At 41.8% G+C, this 25,186-nt stretch overlaps 1 protein-coding gene across 1 annotated transcript in view; it reads right to left on the reverse strand.

Annotated features, from left to right (window-relative positions):
• Nucleotides 1-24,953, reverse strand: part of gap43 (growth associated protein 43) — a 276,865-nt gene extending 251,912 nt beyond the window's left edge. Inside the window, exon 1 of the mRNA XM_086006584.1 lies at nucleotides 24,758-24,953. Within this exon, the coding sequence (XP_085862710.1) occupies nucleotides 24,758-24,787 (30 nt within the window). The 5' untranslated portion in view covers nucleotides 24,788-24,953. The remainder of the gene's footprint in view (nucleotides 1-24,757) is intronic.
• Nucleotides 24,954-25,186: the final 233 nt, after the last annotated feature.

A 25,186-nucleotide genomic window follows, 5' to 3' on the forward strand; every position in this document is an offset into this window, starting at 1 on the left:
TAGTGAAAACGCGGCAGGGGGTGAGATTGGGAGAAGGGGGGTCAGAGGAAAGTGAAGGGGAAGAAGGTTCCGGAGGAGTGTTGGTGTTCAAGAGTTGATGAAGCTTGCGATCCTTGACATCGGAAAGGCAGAAAAAATATTTCCGGACTTCGCACATCAGAAACACGTGCCGAGTCCGGAAATGCCTGGGCCCAGGTTCCAGTTTTTGGTAAGCCTCCCTCAGGGTGTCCGGATTCCAGAACATTTTACAGATTCCGGACCACTGCCACCAATCGTCTTGATTCCGGAACATTCTGGATTCCGGAACTCCGGATTTGGGACGCTCAACCTGTATTATATATCAATTTTACTTATTTCCTTTTGAAGTGGCAATGTATTTGTTGGTTATGAGTTAGTATATCTGACTGTACAGAGAAGTTCTTTTAAGGCTAATTATTTACCAGTGGTAAATTAGATGCTAACTTAAATTTGATCTTAAAATGTCTCTTGAGGTTTTACCACAATAATGAAAAACAGATAAAGTCCAGAACTTACCTCATTACCAGTAGATATTACTAGCTGAACATATAATAGACTTTTCCTAATGCAAATAAGTCTGAATTAATATATTAAAAATGTTAATTCTCTAACAATTACAAGCTTTTTTGGGTAGGTTACTTTAACCTTTTGGTTGCACCATTAGACTTTTCTCCTGAGTTGTACTTTTGCCTGGTTATGAACTTTCTACTTGCTCCCAATTCTTCACCACACTTCAGCTAGATGCTGGGTGGCAGAAGATAGTAGATTGGTGTTAAATCTAGTTCAGATTTTCCTTCTCCTTTCTGAAGAGACACCTGGTTCCCTGCTCAATATCTATCTCTACCTGCATAGCTGAGATCAGAAACACCGCGGCATGGGACCTGCACCCATTAACTCCATTGTACACTGCCCTAGAAGTTTACTAACTTTAATCGCTAATAAATCTAGTGGCTCTTATGTTTTATAAGGATGTTCACTGGTGTATTCACCACCCTAAGTATTAGGCTCTTGGTAGCAGACATAGTAATCAATTACTTGGTCCCTTGTGTATTTGGGGAAACATATTTAAGGTTGCTAGAACATTGGCCTGGATTTTAGCCCAGAGGCGAGTTCCATGCGGGGGCGCATGTTTGAGGTCTGGAAACCCAGAAGAACGGGTTTTCCAAATGTCCTGCAGTGTTTAACTGCAGGGCTCCTTTAAAAAAAAAAAAAATTCTGTTGGTTTCCTGCAAACAGATTTTTAAAATTAATTTTTTGCTTTGATAATGGGAATTGATTAGATATGGGAAATGTTTTATTTTGCCATGAAAACCCTATTAAGTGTGACTTTGGTTAATAAATGTAATCTAATGTGAGAAAGAGGGCAGGGAATCTGATCTTAAAAGTGTGAGTTCCTGATTTCATTCAAGTTGTTGTTTGGAAGTGCAGAACAAAAATGAAGTGTTTTGTCACAGTCATGGAGGGAAGATAGCACACTCATCCCTGGCTGCTGCTGCCCACTTTCTAGTGGTGTTACTGACTGACGTTAGTCTGGGGTATGGTCACTTGTTGAACACCTTAGTGTGGCTGACACGCTGCATGATGCAGAGCACCCTGAGGAAAGGAGAGAAAACATAAGCTATCATAAAGTAATGAGATAATGAACTCTTTGTCACACCAGAGTAAATTTATTAGCCAAATCACTTGGAATAGGATCTCAAGTAACATAGTTCTAATGGTTCAATTGATGTCTGAAGTTAAACCTTTTTAGCTAAGCAAATAGCTAAGCTGACAGACTAAGTGGTCAACCAAATCAGAAACATGCTAGTTAAGAAGTATAATACCCACCCAGTTGTTTATGGATGAAGAAGCTGAAAAATTAGGATATTACAAAAAAAAATAGACTGTTGCATAGAAAGCATAAGTAGCAGAACATTCTTTGACAAAATAAAGAAGTAGGAAGTACTTGTAATGGCCTAATTAATACAAAATCATCAATAACTTTAATTCATGACAAGAGTTTCAACTGATTGATTTCTGAGCAACCAACTTAGCCAAATAATATCGAAGAATGTTCTGTAAGGTCTTCAAGGTCTGAATCTTCAAAGATTCATGTAGGTTGTAATCCAATTAGACAGATGTTTCTGACAATCATGACTTGTGTGGCCAAAAGTTCCAACTCGGACTTTATTTTGGTATGCTATTTTTAAATAAAATTTTGACTGTGAGTGCACGGGTCTCACAAGTGAAAGGAAACCAGGCAGGTGGGTTGCTAATATCGCCAAAGTTACTTATCTGCCCTGAAGTTGCTGGTAGCTGGCTGGTTCGGAAAATTTCTACTGCTGAACTGAGTTTCTAACTCACACCACTGCTCAACTGCCAAAAACTGGCCCGCGGTTAAAATCGGGGCAACCAATTGAAACGCTGCAAGCTCACACTCTACTCAGAAGGAAAAGCTACAATTGCTATTGAAAATTTCTGATATGTTTGTTCAAGACAAGAGTGACAGACTACTGCAATCTTTGATCTATTGAAGAAGCACATATTGTATGACAACAGCCTAATCACATTCCATGGTGTTTCGTGAAAGGAAATCAAGCATGATATTGATTAAATGAGCTCAGTACTAACCCATATGAATCCTGATGATTCTAATGAATAAAAAGGTCTCACCCGTCCCTGTAATCTCCTCCAGCCCTATAACCCCTCCCAGAACTCTGCATTCCTCCAATTCCAGATAGGAACTTTTATGGTGATTATAAGAACCTTGAATTTAAATGAGATGATATTCATTTTCAGGAAGTGATATATTAAGTGTCCTTAACGTAGTCTTATTTTCTGGAGCTGAATTTTTGGAATTGTAACATTTCTTTACAATATCCCCATTTCTTCTATTTCTCTGGTTTGAGAACAAATTTTGTTTCAATACATTTTTAAATATTCATCCTCGGTATGTGGTTGTCACTGGCAAGACCAACAATTATTGCCTATCCCTAGTTGCCCTTCAGAGGGCAGGTAAGATTCGACCATATTTTTGTGGGACCAGAGTCCCACATAGGCCAAACTGGTTTCCTTCCCGAGTGAGCCAGTTGGGTTTTTGTGAGATTCTGACAGCTTTTACTGGCACCAGCTTTTTAATTTCCAGATTTATTTTAAACTGAATTCAAATTCTCAAACTTCCATGGTGGGATTTGAATTCACATTAATTTGAACTCATATTGAACCCAGGGATTACAAGTCCAGTAACTTACTGTAGCCATACTAATACTGATATTCCATGGCTTTGATATGGGAATACATTCATTGTTACTTGTACAGATAGAGATATATTTTTATCTTGCATTGTGACCATGATTAGAGTATGTGATATCCAATTCTTAAGATCATATTGTATGTTGAACTTTGAATCATATAAGAGGAACTGCTGTCATCAACTCTCAAAAAAACACATCTTTCATAACTCTGCTGTCATTAACTACCTCCTCATCTCCAACCTTCCTTTCATCTCCAGGGTTATCAGATATTGTTGTCTCCCATATCTGTGCCCAGCTTTCCCACAAGTCTCTGTTTGAATCCTTCCAACCAGATTTCTGCCCCTCCCACAGCTTAAATTCCGCTGATTCGATCTCTTGTGCTCCCCTCCCCCACTCTCCCCCCACCCCACTCCAGCCCCCTAGCTCCCGCTCTCTGAAAGTACCTTCCTAAACCCCTCCACCTCCCTTTCCTACTTTAAGACTCTCCTTGAAAAACACCTCTTTAACCACCTCCTAATCTCTCCTTCTTTTGCTTGAGATCTGTTTTTTTTCTCTCGAGAAACACCTTGGGATGTTTATCTGTGTCAAAGGTGCTAACTAAATGCAAGTTGCAGTTGGGGAACTACATCTGAGCACTGGTCCAAAACAGAGATCCAAAGGTGTAAAATGGAATACTGTTCAAGAGAGTAAACTTGTTTGTAGATTGTGCCATATTGCATCCTCACAACCTATTGCCATCCCAACAGCAGGTCACTTGGGTTTTAGCAAGATTTGAACAAAATGGCCAAATTATATCAAGTATATGAAAAGCTGTTCAATGGTTCTGCCATTTATAAAAGTCTAAAATAGAACCATTAGTTACAAGTTAGACTACAAAGTTTTTCCTGAAATAATAGGAATATAAATTTGTAGCCCATTGGTTGTATTTAAGAAAGGAAATAATTTAATTCTGTCCTATAGTCATTATTTTACCAAATAACCTGAAGCTTTTACTATATCAAATCAAGAGACTAATGTGGTGCTCAAAGTCGCTTTATAAGCATAATAAGTGGTGACCGGATGTACTCTCTTCAAGCCAGAACATAGATTTTGAATTGCTGGTTATACAGAAAATATGGTATTTGCTACAGATTCAAAAAGAAACAAAGATTACTGCAGTTGGAGTGAATAGAACACAATGCGGCTTTATATATGTGGTAAATATCTGTGGTAAATATAAGTTTCAGTCCTTTTGATTGGTGGATAGACTGAGACATATATTTGCCATCTATGGCTTTTTGAAGTAGTATTAGGTGCCCACAGAATTTGATTATTTCTTAAGAGAAGTGGGAGTGCTCAGTGACACATTTAGAAGTTCTTCTGCCAGAACTGATGAAAGGTCATCAACCTGAAACGTTAACCCTGTTTCTCTCTCCACAGATGCTGCCTGACCTGCTGAGCATTTCCAGCATTTTCTGTTTTTATTTCAGATTTCCAGTATTTGCAATATTTTGCTTTTGTAGAAGTTCTTCTGATTATCCTCACTCTATAACAAGATATTTTGAACATTTGCAGAAGAGACTAATGAAAGAATACTCTTTAGCAAGAGATATATTTAATCTGTCATGGAGATACCAAAAAATCTTACAGTTAATATTTATACTTTTTTTTGTTTGGTGAACATGTTTGGTGTTAAATATAAGTCAAGCAAAAAGGGCTATCTTTAATTTTTTGAAGCATTTATCTGCATCACTTTAGGAAATGTTAAAAAGATTCTCTGTGCTTTCAATTCATTCTAAATCAGTATCAGGTAACTTTCATAGAGGAGAAATTGGTAGATAGCCATCATTCTCAGCCATGTACTGATGAATTAGATGCTTGTGAAATCTGTCTGTCATCTGAACAGTAAGTAACTGTGAGGCAGTAAAATTACAGAAAGTTATGAAAAATGTTGGGGGTGAAATTTGTCTCGGGCGGTAGTGCATTGGCAGCCCATTTTACACTCCACACAAAGATAATCGGGCATAGTTTAAAATGGGCTGCCAATGCGCTATCGCCCATTTTGCATTATGCCCACGACAAATTTCACTCTCATTCTAATTGTACTATCTTGCATTCAAGATTTGAATTGATTACTGAACTCTATTAATGAGGAATTCTGCAGGGGAGGAACAAGAATCAATTTAAACCTCAAGGTTTTATAATATTTAATCAGCAGAATAGTAATGAGATTATCGCTAGAACGATCAACTTTGACAGGGGAGTAAAATGGGCAATATCAAATTGGCCCCCTGTTTTACATCTAGCCCAGTTCTCCTTTCCATTGAAGTTGATGGGAAATAATTTTTGCTATTAATTTAAAAGGTACGAAGCAAGTTTTCCAATGACTCAGTTGGTAAGTGCACTGTCCAATGTGCTAGAGTCAGATAGACCAGGGAAGTCATAGGTCCAGTCTGTGTTGACTTCTGCCACAAAAATTTCCCCAGGCTAGAGAAGGGCAAAATCAACCAAGGTTGCTGTCCCTGATGCCCATCCAGTGATTCCTTCTGGAAATTATCCATTGTATAATGTAGGATGATCAGACCTACCAAGTAGTTTGCCAATACTTACTATCTGGGCTAACACATGAAGAACACTCGCTTCAGTGAGATATGGCAATGTGAAAATTATAGGGAGGGTAAAGATATTGTAGCAACTGATACTTGATTTTCTTTTTAAAAAATGAATGAAAAATGTCAGTACTGGGAAATGGCAGAGTTTTCTGTTCTCTCTATGCACTGTCAGCATCAAACCCTACCAGGTCAGGTAGACCATGGATAGATGCAGAGTAAACCTCCTTCTACTCTGCTCCAAGAATGGACTTCAACCTAAACCTCAGAAAGAACACCTCAACTGGATTGACAAATATTTTTCCACTTCCCACAGTAGCAATTCTTGTAATATCTCCAAATAAGACTAACACTTTGTGCTGAGTTGGGGGTAGTTTTGTGCTGTGGACATACAGCCACCAGTGGTTTAGGAGTGCCTGAACTATTTCACATGGGTCTTTTACATCTAGCAAAAAAAGTCTAATCACATCCACCTGGTCAGGACTTAGAAGTGCAAATGCAATAGTATTAACCAGTGCACCATGCAGTCCATGGAGAATTCATTTATATATATATATATATAGATAAATATATTTTTTAATTACTGTTTTATAAATGATCAGGCAGTGTCGATATTTTAGGAAGCAGATCGATTCACAAGAGACTAACGTTTCATTTGAAAAGGTGATGTGTTTGACAGTTATTGAAATCAAGCTATTGATTTCTGTTTTACTTTCTGGCAGCATTTCTCACTTTCTGCAATGATGTTAACAGATGAAGCAACGCATGAGCCCCGATAATAACTGCGAGGCGGGGAGGGAGCCGGGAAGGGGGTGGGGTGGATAAGATTTAGTGACCGGGAAACCTGGAAGTACTGGTTTCCCGATGGTACTGCCGAATTCAACAGCAGGACCTGATTGAAATCTGTGACATGGATTTCCCAGCTGCAGCGAGCCAGATTGGGAGTCGGGGGTCGCGGGTGGGGTGGGGATCGCGGGGGCGGAATCGCGGCTAGGGCGATGAGCGTGTTCGGTCGGTTAATCACGGCGGGGAGTTGGCCAATTGCGGCAGGCTTCGGTGGGCTGAATGCGGGGCAGTGGGAGGGGGCGGGAGCTTAGTCGTAAAAAACACTTGAATACAGGGCTTAAAGAGTCTGGGTGAGGCACAAATCCTATTCGAAGTACTCTCGGTTGCTACATTTTCTACATTGAGAGGAGCAATGCTTAAGACAGAATCCCTTTAAAGATGTTTACAGGTATATTAATTAAATCATTAAAAGGATATTCTTTGCGCTGGCGGGGTGGTCGGCCAATCGGATGGGAAGGCAGCAGCGGAGCGGAGCGGAAGTTAGGAATCCTCATAGCCTTTAGCAGGCAGACTTCGGCCGAGGTCTTGGGAATTTCAGAGAGTCCCTACTGCAGTTTATTGCTCCTGCCATGAACTATTTAACATGGCTTCCGCCATTAAAACCCATTGCCAATACCCAAGTACATCTTATTAGTATACAATGCCATCCCTCAACATAAAATATTGACACAATAGAATGAACCATTTCAATCTTAATAGCATGATTTTATAACCAGTCCCCACCCATGAACAGCCCAGTGTAGGAGGTAGGATAGTAAAGAACAGATTCTCTAAACTCTCCCCACAAATACAACGACACATAGGGGGATATTTTTCAACACTCGTCACACACACACATTCATGTGCATCGAAGATATACACCCCATATATATACACAAGACAGTACCCGACAAATACACACACACACATCCCAAATGCATGCACACAGACACACATCCCAAATGCATACACACACACACAACGTGCATATAAATGTATACACACAGCGCAACACTCTCTACACATGCATGCAAATATATATACATCCCACACACAAACCCCCTAAACACACACTACACATGCATACACAAATACACGCACACCCCAGACATACATACACTCATTTCAGACATACATACACTCACACCACACATATATAAAAAGAAAAGAGACTTGCAATATATAGCGCCTTTCATGATCACTGGATGTCCCAAAGCACTTCACAACGAATTAATTACTCTTGAAGTGGAGTCACTGTTATAATGTAGGAAACGCGGCAGCCAATTTGCGCACAGCAGGCTCCCACAAGCAGCAATTTGATAATGACCAGAGAATGTTGATTGTGGGATAAATATTGGCCAGGACACCAGGGATAACTCCCCTACTCTTCTTTGAAATAGTGCCATGGGATCTTTTACATTCACCCGAGAGAGTAGACAGGGCCTTGGTTTAACGTCTCAGCCAAAAGACGGCACCTCTGACAGTGCAGCACTCAATTTCAATTCAATTCAATTCAAATCGCTTTATTGGCATGACAAGGTACATCTTATGTTGCCAAAGCATCGAAAAACATTCATGGTTGTACACAAAAATACAGATCTATCCATACAGTGTATAAACAGATATATCCCTGAGTGTATAAATATACATTTATATAATTTGTATATACTCTTTTCTTATATTTAGTGGTTGTCCCTCTGTTTATGGCAAGCTGTAACATAGTGTGCCGCTACGGTTACACAATTTCTCTCTTCCCCTAGTAGGTATGGGAGTTTTTGGTCGTCATTCAAATTTCTGAATTCCGGGCATATTTTTGTGAATTTTGGGTAGAAATTCTCCCTTATGCCCTGATATTTTCTACAAGCTGTGAGGAAGTGCATCTCTGTCTCCACCACTCCCTGACTGCAGTGAGAGCATATCCTGTCCTCTCTTGGTAGCCGGGTCTGTCTGTGTCTACCTTTTTCGATCGCCAGGCTATGTTCACTAAGTCTGTACATTGTCAAGGTTTTTCTCAGTTTGCTATCCTTTACCCTGGTCAGGTAATCAGCCATGTTGTATTGTCTGTTTAGGGCCAAGTAGCAATTGAGTTTGCTTTGGGTTTTTGTTGTTTCTGCCCAATATGACAGATATTTTTCCTTTTGCTTAGCAACGATTGTGTTGGGTCGAATTCTTTGTGTTACGCTGTCACTGTCCTGGGGCTGGTTATTGTTAGTAGTGTTAGTAGTTACTTCACTGAGTCCCAGGACTAGTTGACTGAGGGTATTCTTCTTTATGGTCCTCTCTTGGCATTTCAGGGCTTCGTAATGATAGCATTGGGGGTTGTTCATTTCTAGGTGTTTCCAAAATTTGGTGGCTCTTTTTTGGATAGTGATTATTAATGGATATTGGCCTAGTTCTGCCCTGCATGCATTGTTTACGGTTTTCCTTTGAGTCCGGAGGATACTTTTACAGAATTCTGCATGTAGGATCTCAGTTGGGTGTTTGTCCCATTTTGCAAATTCTTGTTGTGTTAGTGGTCCCCACACCTCACTGACAGAGTGCAATTGGTTCAATTACTGATTTGAAAATTTTGAGCCAAATGCGAATTGGGATTTCTATTTCCTTACTGCACTGGGAGTGTCAGCCTTGGTTTTTATGTTCCAGTCTCTGGAGTGGGACTTGAACCCACAACCTTCTGACTCAGAGGCGAGGGTGCCAACAATTGAGCAACAGCTGACACAGATATGCACACCTCAAACACATATAAAGACACACACATACGTACATATGTACACACACCATGGAGAAACACTACATGTACAAACACACACACATTACAAACATACCCACATCAAACACATTTGACAAAAATACACACATATAAACACACATCCCACAAATGCAATTCAAACATTCAACATTCACACCTCCCCACACACCCACCCTTTTTTCCCAAGACATACTCTTGAAAATGTAAAATAAAAAGAAACTGAAAGCCACCCTTCCAAACTGTGAACTTGTTTCATGCAACAGCTACTGTGATTGGCTCTCAAGGGAATTTATTTTTTAAGAGGGTTTACCATAATAAGCTCAAAGTCAGATTTAAAAGAGCAAGCCTTTAGGATGGCAAATTAGCAGCACACAAATGGAAAGTTCACCACTTAAATGTCAAACGTCCATGGTTTCTAATTTATTCATCTTCATAATGGCTAAAGGTCTGTATCCCTTTCCTGATATAAAATATAATCCTCATCACCTGGTTCACTGCCTAATAAATAAATATGGAACAACCTTGTCTATTTACTTACAAATCATCCATAAAGTGTGCCAAAATCATGATTTTATTGACCCTAACCTATTGTTGCCAAATATATACTTTTCGATTGTGCATGAATCATCTATACAGTGGAAGAAATAATATAACCTCAAGAATCTAAGGGTTCATTCACACACCCACTCCAGAATTGCAGTGAAGCAATTTCTGCTTTGCTGTGATGCTGAAGAGTGTGTGAAAACAGAAACTATTGTACTTCTTTGGCTGTGAAGCACTTTGGGATGTACTGAGGACATGAAAGGCGCTATATCAATGCAAGTCCTTTCTTTAATGCTAATGACCTTAGATTGCATTAAACTGCAGACATGCAACTCCAGTTCTCAGCACCTTTTTAAAAAATGTATTAATTCATGGGGTGTGGGTGTCGCTCACAAGGTCAGCATTTATTGCCCATCCCTAATCGCCCTTGACAAGTTGGTGGTGAGCCGCCGCCTTAAACTGCTGCATTCTGTGAGGTGAAGGTACTCCCACAGTGCTGTTAGAATGGGAGTTCCAGGATTTTCACTCAGCAACGATGAAGAAACAGTGATATACGTCCAAATCAGGATAGTGAGTGACTTTAAGGGGAAATTGGAGGTACTGGTGTTCCCATGCGCCTGCTGCCCTTGTCCTTTAAGTTGATAGACTTCGCGGATTTGGGAGCTGCTGTCGAAGATGCCTTGGCGACTGCATCTTGTAGATGGTACACACTTCAGCTACAGTGCGCCAGTGGTGGAGGGAGTGAATGTTTAAGGTGGTGCCGATCAAGCGGGCTGCTTTGTCCTGGTTGGTGTCAAGCTTCTTGAGTGTTGTTGGAGCTGCACCCATCCAGACAAGTGGAGAGTATTCCATCACACTCCTGACTTGTGCCTCGTAGGTGGTGGAAATGCTTTGGGGAGTCAGGAGGTGAGACACTTGCTGCAGAATATCCAGCCTCTGATCTGCTCTTGTAGCCACAGTATTTATGTGGCTGGTCCAGGATGTTGATGGTGGGGGATTCGACAATGGTAAAGCTGTTGAATGTAAAGGGGAGGTGGTTAGACTTTCTCTTGTTGGAGATAGTCATTGCCTGGCAGTTGTGTGGTGCAAATGTTACTTGCCACTTATCAGCCCAAGCCTGGATGTTGTCCACGTCTTGCTGCATGCGGTCACAGACTTCTTCATTATTTAAGGGATTGTGAATGGAACTGAACACCATATAAACATCAACAAACATCCTCACTTCTGACCTTATGATTGAGGGAAGGTCATTGCTGAAGCAGCTGAAGATGGCTGGGCCTAGGACATTGCCTTGAGGAACTCCTACAGCGATGTCTTGGGGCTGAAATGATTGGCCTCCAATGACCACAACCACCTTTCTTTGTGTTAGGTACGACTTCAGCCAGTGGAGCGTTTTCCCCCTGATCCCCATTGGCTGCTTGGTGCCACACTCGGTCGAATGCTGCCTTGATGTCAAGGGCAGTCATTCTCACCTCAGCACTGGAATTCAGCTCCTTTGTCCATGTTTGGACCAAGGCTGTAATGAGGTCTGGAGCCAAGTGGTCCTGGCGGAACCCAAACTGAACATCGGTGAGCAGGTTATTGTGTAAGTGCAGCTTGATAGCACTGTCGATGACACCTTCCATTACTTTGCTGATGATTGAGAGTAGGCTAATGGGATGGTAATTGGCCGGATTGGATTTGTCCTGCTTTTTGTGGTCAGGACATACCTGGGCAATTTTCCACTTTGATAGGCGCGGCAAGTTCTGGAACACAGGTCTTCAGCACTGTTATCGGGGCCCATAGCCTTTGCTGTATCCATTTGGTTCAGCCATTTCTTGATATCACGTGGAGTGAATTGAACTGGCTGAAGATTGGCACCTGTAATGGCAGGGATCTCAGGAGGAGGCCGAGATATATCAACCACTCGGCACTTCTGGCTGAAGATGGTTGCGAACACCTTGGGTTGGATTTTCCCGGGTCCCACCCGTACAGAAGTTCGGGTTTCCCGACACGTTGGGGGGAATTTTGCCAGCCCTGGGGAGGTGGGTATGTTATGGAAGCGGGACTGCCGGGAATATGGCAGAAACTGGGAGCGGATACTGAACCCACTCCCAACCCGCCTCCATGCCATCTTCCCGGGAGGTGGGTCCCTGACTCGCGCAGGTGGGAAGGGGATTACAGCCAATTAACTGCCTGTTAACAGGTAGTTAACAGGCAGTTAAGAGGCTTATCCCCATTTTACCCCTGCAAGTGCGGGCTTCCCGACGGCTGTGAATCTCGCCTGGGTCAGCAAGGCAAGCAGTGGGTCTGCGGGGGTGAGAGGGATCGAAAAGTCCGCTGTGGAGGTGAGTGATGGGTGCAAGCATGGAGAAGTAAGTATGAGAGGTGAGTGTAAAGTGTTAGAAAAAGTTTACTTACCTTTGTTTCTTCCTGCAGGCTTCAACGCTTGGGGATCCGGAGGAGCCTCATCTCAACGGCAGAGATGACAGAATGGCTGCTGCATTCTCAGATGCAGCAGCCGTCTGATTTCTGGTGAGGAAAGAGGTTTGGTGAGCCTTCAGTACAAGGGCTCATCTTAGAACAGAAATTGTCAGTGTTTGACAGCTTCTCAAAGGAAATCAAGGGAAAATAGAGTGGGTTGGACGTCGTTGGGGGTGGGATTGAAACCCGACAACCAGCAGTCCCGCCCGCAATGTGCCCCCATTGACAAAATCCAGCCCGTTAACTCCACAGCATGCATGCGACATAAAGGGCAGGGTCCCCGCCCAGAAGTCAGCCTGACTGACAGGCTGGCTTCCAGTCATGCGGGAAACTCACACAAGGGGGCCACAGGACAAGGTAAGTGTTGGGCTCAGGATGGTGGAGGGGTGGGGTTCCATCCCCCAGGGGTCATATCCCGCGGGGGGTGGGGGGAGTCCAATCCCCTGGGGGGGGATCCGTTCCCCCAATGGGGTATGATCCACCGTGGGGGTGGGTGGGTGAGATCGATCCTCGGGGGGTCCGATCCCTAACCCCGGGGCTGAGTCATGATCCCTGGGGGAGTGTTCCAGGCCCGGGGGGCTCTGGTCCCTGCGGGGGTCAGATCCCCGACCCCGGGGAGGGGCAGGCTGATGGTAGGGGAGCTTGGGGGATCGGAAGGACGCACTCCTGCTCCTCCCAGCTCACAAGCATTGCTCCCCGAGGCTGAGGCCGCCTCGTTGCAACCACCGGGAATCCTGAGCCCCGGGATCCCTGCAGTGAAACCTGCAAAGCAGGTTAAAGTCAAAGCTTCAGGCCTCATTATAATATTTAAATTGCCAACCCACCTCTTGGCAGTGAGTTGGCAGCCCCCCTCCCCTCCCATACCTCCTGAGTGAAAGGTGAAAGTGGGCGGGTTAGAGTCGCGATTTACATTTGCACAACTTTCACTTCACCCGACGCCTCCAACCCACCCGTTCTTATCTCTGAAAATTGCAGCCCTTGTCTTTTGCACTCACCTATTGGGATCCACCATCATTGAGGATGGGGATGTTCAAGGGGCCTCCTCCTCCTGTTAGTTGTTTAATTATTTACCCGCATTCACAACGGGATGAGTTTTGATCTGACCCATTGGTTGTGGGATCGCTTGGCTCCCAGGTTGGCACCTCATTTTCAGGCATGACTGATGCTGCTCCTGTCATGCTCTTCTACACTCCTCATGGACCTAGGGTTGGTTACCTGGCTTGATGATAATGGTAAAGTGAGGGATATGCTGGGCCATGAGATTACAGATTGTGGTGAAATACAATTCTGCTGCTGCTGATGACCCACAGCGCCTCTTGGATGCCCTAATGGTTCCACATCTAGACTGAAGATCGCAGACCGCACATTAATCATGCTCTACTTCAACGAGGGTTCAGAGTAGAAAGGCAGTAAGTGAATGGATTGACATGATGACATCATCCTGTGATGACCTCATAATTCTGCAAAGCTCCTCCCACCTGTTGCTAAAAGCATATTTTTATTTCTGAAAAGTATGGTTTTGCTCAAGTAACTTGCAAACAGATTCTTTACATTACTGACAACATAGCTTTAAATATCAGGCTTTCTCTACTGATGAATGCATTCCAAGTGTCGTGATGTCACCATGGTAACATCCTGACTGACCCTGTGGTATGTCTTTTTTGTGACCAGGCAGGTCGACCACAGTGCTCTTTCTGATCCTGTAAATGCCTGTCGCATGCAATCAGCTCCCATAATATTCCCATGTCTCATTGCAAATGAATATTACTTTTTAAATGGACATTTTGTTTTCTATGGAACCTATATGCATTTTATTTGTTCACTAGTTGATCACATGCCTGTTGTCTGAGGGCAACCTCTCCCCGGAATTGCTGGAGTTGCTATGACAACTCAACTCTTGCACTGCTATCGAGTGGAAACAGGCCCTCCCACAACTTACCCCCACTCAAAGCCAGCAGCAGTGCTATGTCAACTTAAAAGGTGGCTGGGCAGTTGAAAATAGTGTACATTTTGGGTTCGGGCCTCCCGATGCTGGCTTCGGGTGGATGGCATAACCATTCAGCTCACATCACGCCCGTTTCAGGCGGATGTCAAAAATTGACCCCCTAGACTCTAGACTAGAAGATACCACAAAATGAAGCAAAGCCCCTCAATCCTCCTGAATTATCCATATAGACTCTTGCTTCCTGTCGCAATGAAAAAGTCTCCTGGAACGTCTCTGTCCTGTTTTGTTATTTAGTTCAATTGTCTGGCTTTAATCATATAGTAAATAGAAAGTATATTGTATACTTTGCACATTTGAAGTCCATACTGTGGATAGCTGCCATATCCTGGTGCATCATTTTAAAACAGTCGTGTTGCTGTCACATCTTTAATATTGTCACTAAATCATACTACGTGCTGACAATTTGGTAAAACCTCCCTGGTGGTCTGACAAATCTCCCTGCAACCACAGCTTAACTCCCAGATGCTATCTTCTAAAAGTTAGAATGTAGATGGTTGTGATTTGTTTAATTAATGTTAATATTTCACAAGGCAAGTTGCAGCTCTGCAAAGGAAAGTGAAAATTGCCTCCATGGAAATTGCCAGAGCAGTGCACGTACACAGGGAAGAGTTTTGTCACAGCAATAAGAAAGAAAGTTTATATCGTGTTGTTCACATCCTCAGGACACCCCAAAGCACTTCACAGCCAATTAATTTATTTTCAACTGTAGTCACATGGGCCTAGAAATTCAGGTGGCTGCGCCACCCGTTAGTGCCTTAAGAGGGCGCTAAGTGGGTCGCAAGGCACTGGCCACGCCTCCCGCTAAATTCTGCGGGACGCTAATGGTGGCGTTAGCCGTTAGCGCTGCGCCGCTACCGATGACGTCATCGGTGTGCGCAGCACCCCGCTAACGCCCCGGCCGCGATATTAGGAAGCGCCCCCTGATTTACCGCCGGATGCTATGTGCGACCGGTTCAGGGGGGCCTACCTGCGGCGGTAGAGGCGCTAATTAAAGGAGAGGTGCGGGGCGGCCATTTTTGTTGCTGGCCGCCTGCCAGCACCTCTCTGCGTTCCGTCCCCGGCCTCCCCCGCGGAGTGCCGGCTGCGTTCCAAGAGCCCGGCACTTCCCCTTGGTGCCGGGCTCTTTTGCCGGCACTCACGATCCTCGGGGGCCCAGCTGGGCCCCAGATTGTGCAGAACAAGGCCCCTCCCCTTTAAGAAGGGGAGGAAGGCCTGCAGTACCGCAGCGCAATGTGCCGCAGCATGTGGCGCTGCGGCACGTTGCGCAGCGATATTCAGTCGCAGCGCCCCAAGAGGGATGCAGGGCGCCTCCAGTAGCGCCGCACTTCCCTTTGGGACGCTCCAACTGAATTTCCGGCAGGCGGCCACAAATGCTGCCAGGGGCGCTACTTTTAGCGCCCTGGCGAGGCTGGTGCCCCAAACGGGGCTATAGTCAATTTCTAGGCCATGTTGTTTTGTAGGTAAATGTGGAAGACCCACAAACAGTGTATTAAATGAATGACCAGCCTATCTCTATTTTAATAATATTACTTGAGGGATGAATGTACTCAACTGAAGAGTCAGCCTAGATTATAAACTCAATTCCAGGACATGGATTTAAACCCACAACATTTTGATTTAGAGGTGAGCGTGCTACCAAATTGGCACTCAAGGAAAATTAGAGTGGGCAAGCATGCAATCATATATTTGTACACAGTGATCTAAATTGGCCAATTCAACGTCTGTTCAGATAGATTTCAGTCCAACGCATATTATTGCCTTTAACCTTGCAGTTGTATTTATGGGAACAAATAATTGCCTACCAATCATTTAAGTTTAAATAAGTATGGTATATGTGGCAGCCTTATTGTAAAAAATTGTCTCCAAGCAAAGCAATTGTACTTTCTGTGTAATTTAGATGAAATGTCTTGTTCTGTCACAATGTGATGATAATATGATTATTATAATGGATCCAACACAAGTAGTTAGGCTCCATGGAACAAAACATACAAAAATTAATTAAAAGACTTGAAAAGTATTTTTAAAAGACTTTGAGGGGAGCTTTCAACGCGCTCTCAACACTCGCCCGATGATGTCAGCACGAGGCATGACCCATTTTCAGGTTTGTGCCTCATTTCATTTTGATGGGTGAGCTGCCAGCATGAATCACATTGGTGATTGGACAACTCGTCCATTGGGGGGAGGGATTTTGGGCGGATCTGATGTCAATTCCTGCTTGCATCTGTTAGTGGGAAGGTGCAGTGCTCATTGTAGTACTGAGCTGTAGCTGGTTTCTGTGTACTGGAAGACAGAAAATGTCTACTGAGAGTGCGCCCAAATTCTCCGTCAATGCCCTGGAGGCTTCAGTGGAGGAAATAAGGAGGAGGGATGTCTTATTTCCAGAAGATGGGAGAAGGGTGCCCTGCCACATCGCCAATGCCCGCAGTTTAATCCCTTGGGCGTGGAAGCAATGTTCCCTCTAATATTGTTTGGGCTGCGCGGCCCATTCAAATTCCAGTGCATGCGTGGTTTTTCCATTTAAAAGCCAGTTACCCAGCTGTGCGGGACTTCCAGACCATTGCACCGCCACGCGGCCCCACAGCTTAATGGGAAGCAGAAAATAGTTCGATGATCTGAAAGAGGCTGCTAAGGTAAGACTCCCATTCACAGTCTTATTGTCATTGTCAGCACAGCCCTGCATCACTTTACTGCAACAGCATCAGTGAAAATCTTGGCCTACCCCGCTTCACTTTATCCTCATCCACTCATTGCAACACCCTTCACTGATGCCTGCAGTTGCTTCCACTTCCAAAGTCTGCCAATGCCACAGCTCTAATTATTAATGTCCTCTCTTGCACACGCCTGCTGCTTCTTTGTACTATACAGTCTATTCTATCCTCACACACAGATGTTCAGAACTCTTCAGCATGTCACAGGATACTTGGTCCTATAACCATTTCTCTTATCACTTAAATCTGACGTCACTCAATCTACATCACAGATTGGTGTTTCATTGGGCAAACACTCTTTTGCAATGATATGCAGTTGCCTCTAGCTTCTAACCATTTTCTGTATTTCCTCTTTCTAGGTCCTGATGAAGTCCCAGGTCCATTGGCAGTAGAGGAGGGAGTGCACTGCAACTGAAGATGCACCGTCATGTGATCTTAATGCTTGTAAGCACCAGCTCAGAAATTGTCACCTGGTGACCTTTCAATAGTGATTTAGAAGTGTCAGCAGTGGGTGATGCACCCGTGGAGACATGGCACTGATTGTGCCTCACCTCTACATCTGGGCTTGAGTTTCTGAGAGGTTTCAGTAGACAAGTCTGGAGAGGATAGCCTTTGTTCCTAAGTATCCTACTTCTCACCCAATGCTCGGGGTCAAAGAGAAGGGCAATTGAGGACTGGCGCAGGTTGAAGGCATCATGGCAGCTACCAGGAAACTTGGCACAGACTTGCATGTTGCACAGCAATGTCATCGTACACCAGCTGGACATTCAGTGATTCATGCACACTCCAGCCTCTTCTACTAGAGCATGCAATGCTATGTGTGTGTAGTCGATGATGCCCTGCATCTGAGGGAGGTCTGCAATCCTGGCAAAGCCCAGAGGCCTGCATTTGGGAAGAATGTGAAGTCATAGTTTTAGCAAAGAGTGCATCTTAATTATGTTTTTATTTTGAGGATTAGCCTGTTTTAATGCTTGCTATAGTTATCTGTCTGATGATAGAACAAACTGATAGTCATTAATGATCTTACCCATTGAATATCCATCATGCTGAATTAATGGTAGATTGATTTGTTCATGTCACACTGCTCTGAAAATGACCAGGAATTTTTTGTCCTGTTATCTAACACGAAACAGAGCTTCATCCAGGAAGTTATTTGATACATATTTTTTGCCTCAGAATGCAAACAGTCAAAATGACAGCAGGGGAGTTTTTGCACTTGTACTTATGAATACTAAGTATGCAATTAATTTGTTATGTATTACGGGTTTAAGACAAAAGGGGCAATTTTAACCCTACCCACCTGGCGGAAACTGTCCAAGTTAAATTCACCTGTACTACTTACCCGCCCTGAAGCTGCCAGGAGCTGATGGATTCAGATTTCCACCTGGTCTCTTGAGCAGATGGCAAGAATACCTGTCCAAAGCTGGTGGGGTCCAGTATGCATATTGAGTCCCGACGACATCATCAGATTGTAACTGCAATTTTTAATAGGTGGCCTGAGTGGGAAGCGGCAGTGAGTTTCCCACCAGGCCAACCCAGCGGCGAAGAGGATCGGGACCAGGAGAGGTAATTTGTTCATTTTCTTTTTAACATTCCTTTTGAGGTGAGGTGGAGTTGGAGTCTTCATCCAGGCCCCACAAGGAAAGCTGAAGCCTCCTCAGCTGCGATCAGTCCCCCTCAATCATGGGAACCCCTGCGGGACAGTCCAGCAACCGATCCAGCCAATTACCTGATGTCGACAGGCAGCCTACAGGTTACGTGATTTTCCATCGCTTCACACACCGACTTCCCACCCGCAATGGGATTTAAATGAGGCCTGGAAGTTAAAATGACCCTGGGCCTTATTTCTGGAGCTGCAGGAGAGTTCCTAACTCATGCCTTTGCTCACCTACCGAAAACTGGTTCACGGTTAAAATTGGGGCCATTGTATTTTTCTTCCATAGTTTCTTTTAATAGCATTTATTTCAAGAAACTTTGAGTATTTTTCCATCCATTTTCACAAATTTGATTCCCACATCACATCATTACAACTCTGTTCGTGAGCAAAACTATTTTTTAAGAAAGCCAGAAAATGAACTTACCATCGTCCCAAAATCACAATATGAAAGACAGTAGATTATATATTGGAAATTTGTTGCAAAATAAAGATACTTTCACCATAAAAACCAGAATGCAAACAGTCAAAATGACAGCAGGGGAGTTTTTGCACTTGTACAAACAGATGAAGGAAGTTCTGAAGAAGGGTTTCGACCTGAAACGTTAACTCTGTTTCTCTCTCCACGGATGTTGCCTGGCCTGCTGAGTTTTTCCAGCATTTTCTGTTGTTATTAAGGAAGTTAGATTACTTCTGGAATAATAATGGGTGTCCCTTTACTAGAAATATGTGTTCTGCTTCTACTTTATATATTATCCACCTGCCCCAAATGTCTTCATTATTGTGGCTTCCTTCCAATTTTCTGCTGAGTGGGTGTAAAACAGGATTAAAGCTCCTTGCACCCTAAAAAACCAACATCAATCCATACTTTAATTGTCAGGAGGTACATCACAGGTAAATGGAAAAAGAACAGTGACAGTTCTTCTAAGCAGAGTGGAGCTAGATTGAGTTGAGTTCAGTTGGGATACACTAGAACCAGATCTTTCATACCACCATTCTGGATATTGAAACTAAGAGTCACAAGGTGCCAAGTGTTCATGAGATATATCTGTGATATCATGACAACACTGATATGAGGTTTTAAAAATAATAATATTGAAGAAAAAAATCATGATCATGCACAATGGTGGAGAAACAGTAACAATGACAGTGGGGTCTGTAGCATCCACCATAAGCAATATAGAATTTGCTGAAAGCTTGCATTAAAAATTGCAGGAACTGAAGGCTAAGACAAGATTTGATGGAGGTGTTTAAAATCATGAAGGGTTTAGATAAAGTAAATAAAGAGAAACTGTTTCCAATGGTTGATAACCAGAGGGCACAGATTTAAGGTGATTGGCAAAAGAACTAGAGGCGACAGGAGGGAAAACCTTTTTATGCAACGAGTGGTTAGGATTTAGAATGCACTGCCATATAGGGTGGTGGATACAGATTCAACAGTAGCCTTCAAAAGGGAATTGGATAAATACTTGAAGGAGAAAAAATTGCAGGGATATGGGGAAAGAGCGGGGGAGTGGGACTAACTGGATTGCTCTTCGAAACAGCTGGCGCAGACTCGATGAGCCGAATGGCTTCCTTCTATGCTGCACTATTCTATGATTCTATGGAGCATCTGCTATAAGTATCATTGGCAGATTCTGAGGCTAGAAAATAGTTCAGAAGCTTCAATGTATTACATTTGTGGTAAAGAACAAGCTTGCTTTATCATGAGATAGGGATGTGTAGGCGGACAGTTAAAGCCTCATATCTGGCACCACACCTTAGTTTATTCAGTAAACCCTAATCTTAACCCAGCTAAGAATTGCTTAGTCTCATTAAACAGATTCAAATGTCAGCTTTATGGTTTCTTCCAAATACACCATGCAGTAATTCAGTCTCATTCATACAATCATCGAGATACATCTTGTTCTACAAATATTTAAATATCAGTTCAAGCAGCTTTCCTTGACAAGGAATTATGAATAAAAAACATTCAAAAAATGGTTTATGAAATAAGAATGAAACAAGCAGCTTTGAAAGGTAAGAAGATGGATTTAATTAATTTACAATATTGATGTTTAAAATAATCCATTTATTGATTAGCGTAATGAATACATAACGTTTACTAAAGAAAGGCTTTTGGAATTTTATTGTTGTGGACTCTTAAAATTATTTAATAGCATTATCAGAAAAATATAACAGTAAATATGTAATTATTTTTGAAATACATCTTGCTTTTTCCCATTAAGAGTATACACCCTCTTATGAAGCTTTATTACCCTCTTTGTCCTCATATTCTCCCTTTACTAGCACTGCCTGGGGGACACACCTTACAACAGCAGCATGCTTTCAAGTCTCCAATAATGTACATCTTGGCTGTCTGCCAGAAGGCACACAACCAACTTTTCTTGCCCTCCCACAGGGAGGCGTCTGCCCTCAACTGGGATGTACCTTCTAATATAATTAGAAACCAGAGACATAAAATAGAGTTTATTGCAGTAGTAGTTTTTCCTTTTTATGAGTACCTTTTCAGTGAAAAGTCGACTCTCCAGAATGTCCACCCAATGATGCATGATAGGGTGTGGATTATTATCTGTATATTTTATGTAAGGCTTATAGGCCTCAATGTCTAATTTTGGAAGATAGCAGCTGAAATACCTTACAAAAGAAAACACTGATTATGGTTCGTTATATAAATGCAAGAAAACAACAGATTTTACTTACAGGTAAAGTAACAAAGAGGAAATAAAATTGGAATAATTATTTTAAGATTGTTGAAAAAGTCTGACAATCCATGTGCTATGAAATGTCAGAAATGCCTCTCCCATTCAACCATGTACAGTACTGGTGATTGTTGAGGCTATGACAGAACCATATAGGCTTTGCTACGGATTGATATTAAGCCAGCTTCTTTTGTTGCATCGCAGCTTACTGCCATTGTATAAAATGTCATTTGTGCAGGAGAGGGGTGGGGCAAGGCAAGGAACAGTTCAGCAATTGATGTTTGTCTGCTTGTACCCCACATTCTGGTTCAAGTCGGCATTACCCACATGGCAAAAAAAAACTAGTGAGCCACGGTTTCTTCTGCCTGTCAGTGGACCAAGGCTTCCTAGGATACTGTTTAGGGATCAGCATTGGGTTTACAGCTTTGCAAGTGTTTAATGATTTCAATCCTAGCTAGACTTTAAGAGATTGAATGGCTTTGGGTACAGATTCCAATAACAAATATTTAATCTATTTCATCCTGATTAATTTAAAATATCATACAGAATAATACACCATGATAAATTGGAAACTAGATGATTTTCACTTTTGATTGGCTACACTAACACAAAAGAAATCATGTATTTTTTTACATGCAGCATTTATATTTTAGTATCTAACATGAGCACATATAAACAACATGTTAGGTCTATTGTGTAACAAAAGCTCATCACATCGCACAAAGGTTTACATCATCAGCATGATTCAGAAATGATGTAAATTCTCTAGAGGGCTGGTAACCCACTTTCTTCCAGATACAGAGAGCACTCCCTACATCCTCAGTCTTACAGGAATAACAATTACCCTGTAATGCAATTAAGATTGCCCAGAAGCCAGCCTTTTATTGTCTTTTTGGGCTCTCCTTTTGCAGCCATGTAATGAATGAATGGAAAACCTTTTTTTTGGTTAATCAAGCCTTCTTGCCTAGTTGCTAACAGATGACTGCAGATGTTAGGAACACTTAAAAATGCACTAGTCATCACTTTTTATTTGGGTACTTTGAACTATTACTGCTCCCCGCCCTAACATTTTTTTCTCTTTTTAAAGGCAGCAATCAAAAGGAATTTTCCAGTACAGAACAAAGCTTTCCTGTAAAGATGGATTGGCAATGCTTAGGACAGCTAAATGTTGGTTGAACATCTCAGCCACCTGAACTGAGTCCAGGCCAAACCATAGGGGATGAATTGAATTAAGAGCTAATGAACACACTGCTGTGCATTATTGATGATTAATAAATACTGGGATTAATTCAGGCATAAAGCAAAGACCAGTCACTCAGTGCACACTTTCTCTTTTATTGCAGTCGAAGCCTTTTTATGGGAGTATCCTGGCTAACAAAATACTCCCTTTTCAAATCGATTCTATTAATTAGCCAGTGTAGAATGCATGAGACAGAGTCAGTGCACACTCAAATGTTTAAATGCTCCTATTTAGCAGACGACCCATTAATTGGTGTATAATATTATTACATTTAAAAATACGTATATAATCCATTCCAGTTTTAAATTTATGTGTTTTTAAGAGAAGGCTTCTCTAACAATTTGCAATTCAGGTTTTGAAAGAAAGATTTATGAGGTTTGATATTTGTACAATAATGCATCTCTCTCAGCAAAACTGATTTCAGAGATATTATCGTCTGAATTTAGGGGTGAGGTAATGGATGTACTTTAAACAGCACTGACAGCATCAGATTCTAAATTTAATTTTATCTTATCCATCAGTTTAAAATAAATTGTACTATAATTCAATTATATCATTACGGGCTACATTGATTAATGAAACTTCTTTTGTACATTCTAATAAATACATTTTTACTGAAAAGGGATCAGAAAACGACAATTCTGATCTGTAACCTTACTGAATCAGAATATTCTATGCCGTTTAAATTGTAAGTTGAGCTTTTCAGGAGTATCTCCCTTTACTTTCAGTACAATTACTGTAAACAAGATACAATAATTGGTTGTCATATGTGGCCATTATATCCACCAATCCTATAACTAGACTGAGACATATAAGGTTGTTGCTCATGCTGTGATCAGCCATTCAAATCCTCATTATAAAGTTGGCATTGGTCATCTGCCCACCAGATGCATTTTTTCCAAAATCTTATTGTCCATACAATTTAATCAAAAATCATTGTTTCATACAACAGAATTATAGTAGAAGTTTTTATCCTATGTCAAAAGCATATTAAGGTTTGAACATCTTTTCAAATGATATCATTGGCATTGTTCTTTGCATTGTTCAATTTATTTTTATCCCCTTTAAGATTTTTAGTGTTCAATTGTAAAGCATTTTTCTTTCATACACTAAGAATTGTAAACTATCCTATCTTAAAAAATGCATTCAGCACACAAAGGAGAGTTAGGAAAGACTCCACCACAAGGACCAGTGCTCAGTGTTAGCTAGCCTTACATATTAGGTGCCACTCCCTAAACTGTACATCTGCAGCCAACCCATATGATTATCACAAGCTGAAATTCCAGTGCAAGACTCGATTAATTAACTGAAAAACTGGTCATTTAAAAAAAATGTCTATTCATCCCCATCAACACACTAGCTCACTGTTGTAGTAACTGTTACTATATTTTTTGTTAATCCAGCAGCTTTGACCTTTGTGCATACCAGTGTGATTGTTTTAGGTATTTTTTCTCTAATTCATAGTTGTTTCAACTAAAATGTGATTTAAACTGGCCACTGGCTAAAATCCCATAGATTTAGCAATATGCTTGTTGAATATCAAACGAAAAGGCATTCTCGAATGAAGCACTGGCTGAATCCAAATGCTGTGCTGAACCTGATGCATTCAGGTATTTTAACTCTTTTAGCTGTAGAAAAAAATTCTTAAAATTCAGCAGACATGAATTCAGAACCAAGCAGGAATTGTAACAATATTCCAATTCATTGCAATCATTAAAAGATGAAATCATTCATCTGAAATAGATTTTATTATCAAATCTTAAAAAATAAAACAAAGCACTATAACATACGAAGCATTATGTATTTCTTCCATTTCATATTTTAATCTTCAGTCAAGCAATGGTCAAACCCTTACATTTTCATGCAAACATCTCATGTCTTGAAGTCACAAAATTTTAAGTCAATCATTTTTTTAAATTCTAGATTTCAGACATTTATATTGCTATGAGTATTTCAATTTCTACTTCTGAAAAGACAGATCACTGCAGAAATGTTGCTTCAAGAACTGAAAAAACAAAATTTTTTGTACCTGTTTAGTTCTTCTAATGCAGCACAACATGATTCCTGTATCCCTTTCTTTTTCTCTCCCTTCCTATTCTCTTTCTTGCTCCTCTCTCACTCCCTCTCTCCCTGTCTCTCACTCCCTCTCTCTCCCTCTCTTGCTCACACAGGCACTGCCGACAGCTGCACAGTCAACTGCTGCTGATCAGTATACTCTCCTACCAGTTCCCCACCCCCCCCCCACCCGTGCCACCACTCCCAGACAGCTCATTAAATATTAAGCATCTCTTCTGTACCCTCAGTGGCCACTGTCTAAGTGTGCACGTTTCTGGAGTATTAACAATTTAAGTACTGAATTTCTTTAAGCATCTTGTAGCACACATTCAGATATCTTGCCCAGTGTTTATAACAAGGATAGTCTGCACAGTCAGAATACCATATTAAAAGGCTAAATGGT

Source organism: Somniosus microcephalus, chromosome 14 (genome assembly GCF_052327205.1).
Source record: "Somniosus microcephalus isolate GS21.2 chromosome 14, FLI_Smic_1.0, whole genome shotgun sequence".
Taxonomy (NCBI): domain Eukaryota; kingdom Metazoa; phylum Chordata; class Chondrichthyes; order Squaliformes; family Somniosidae; genus Somniosus; species Somniosus microcephalus.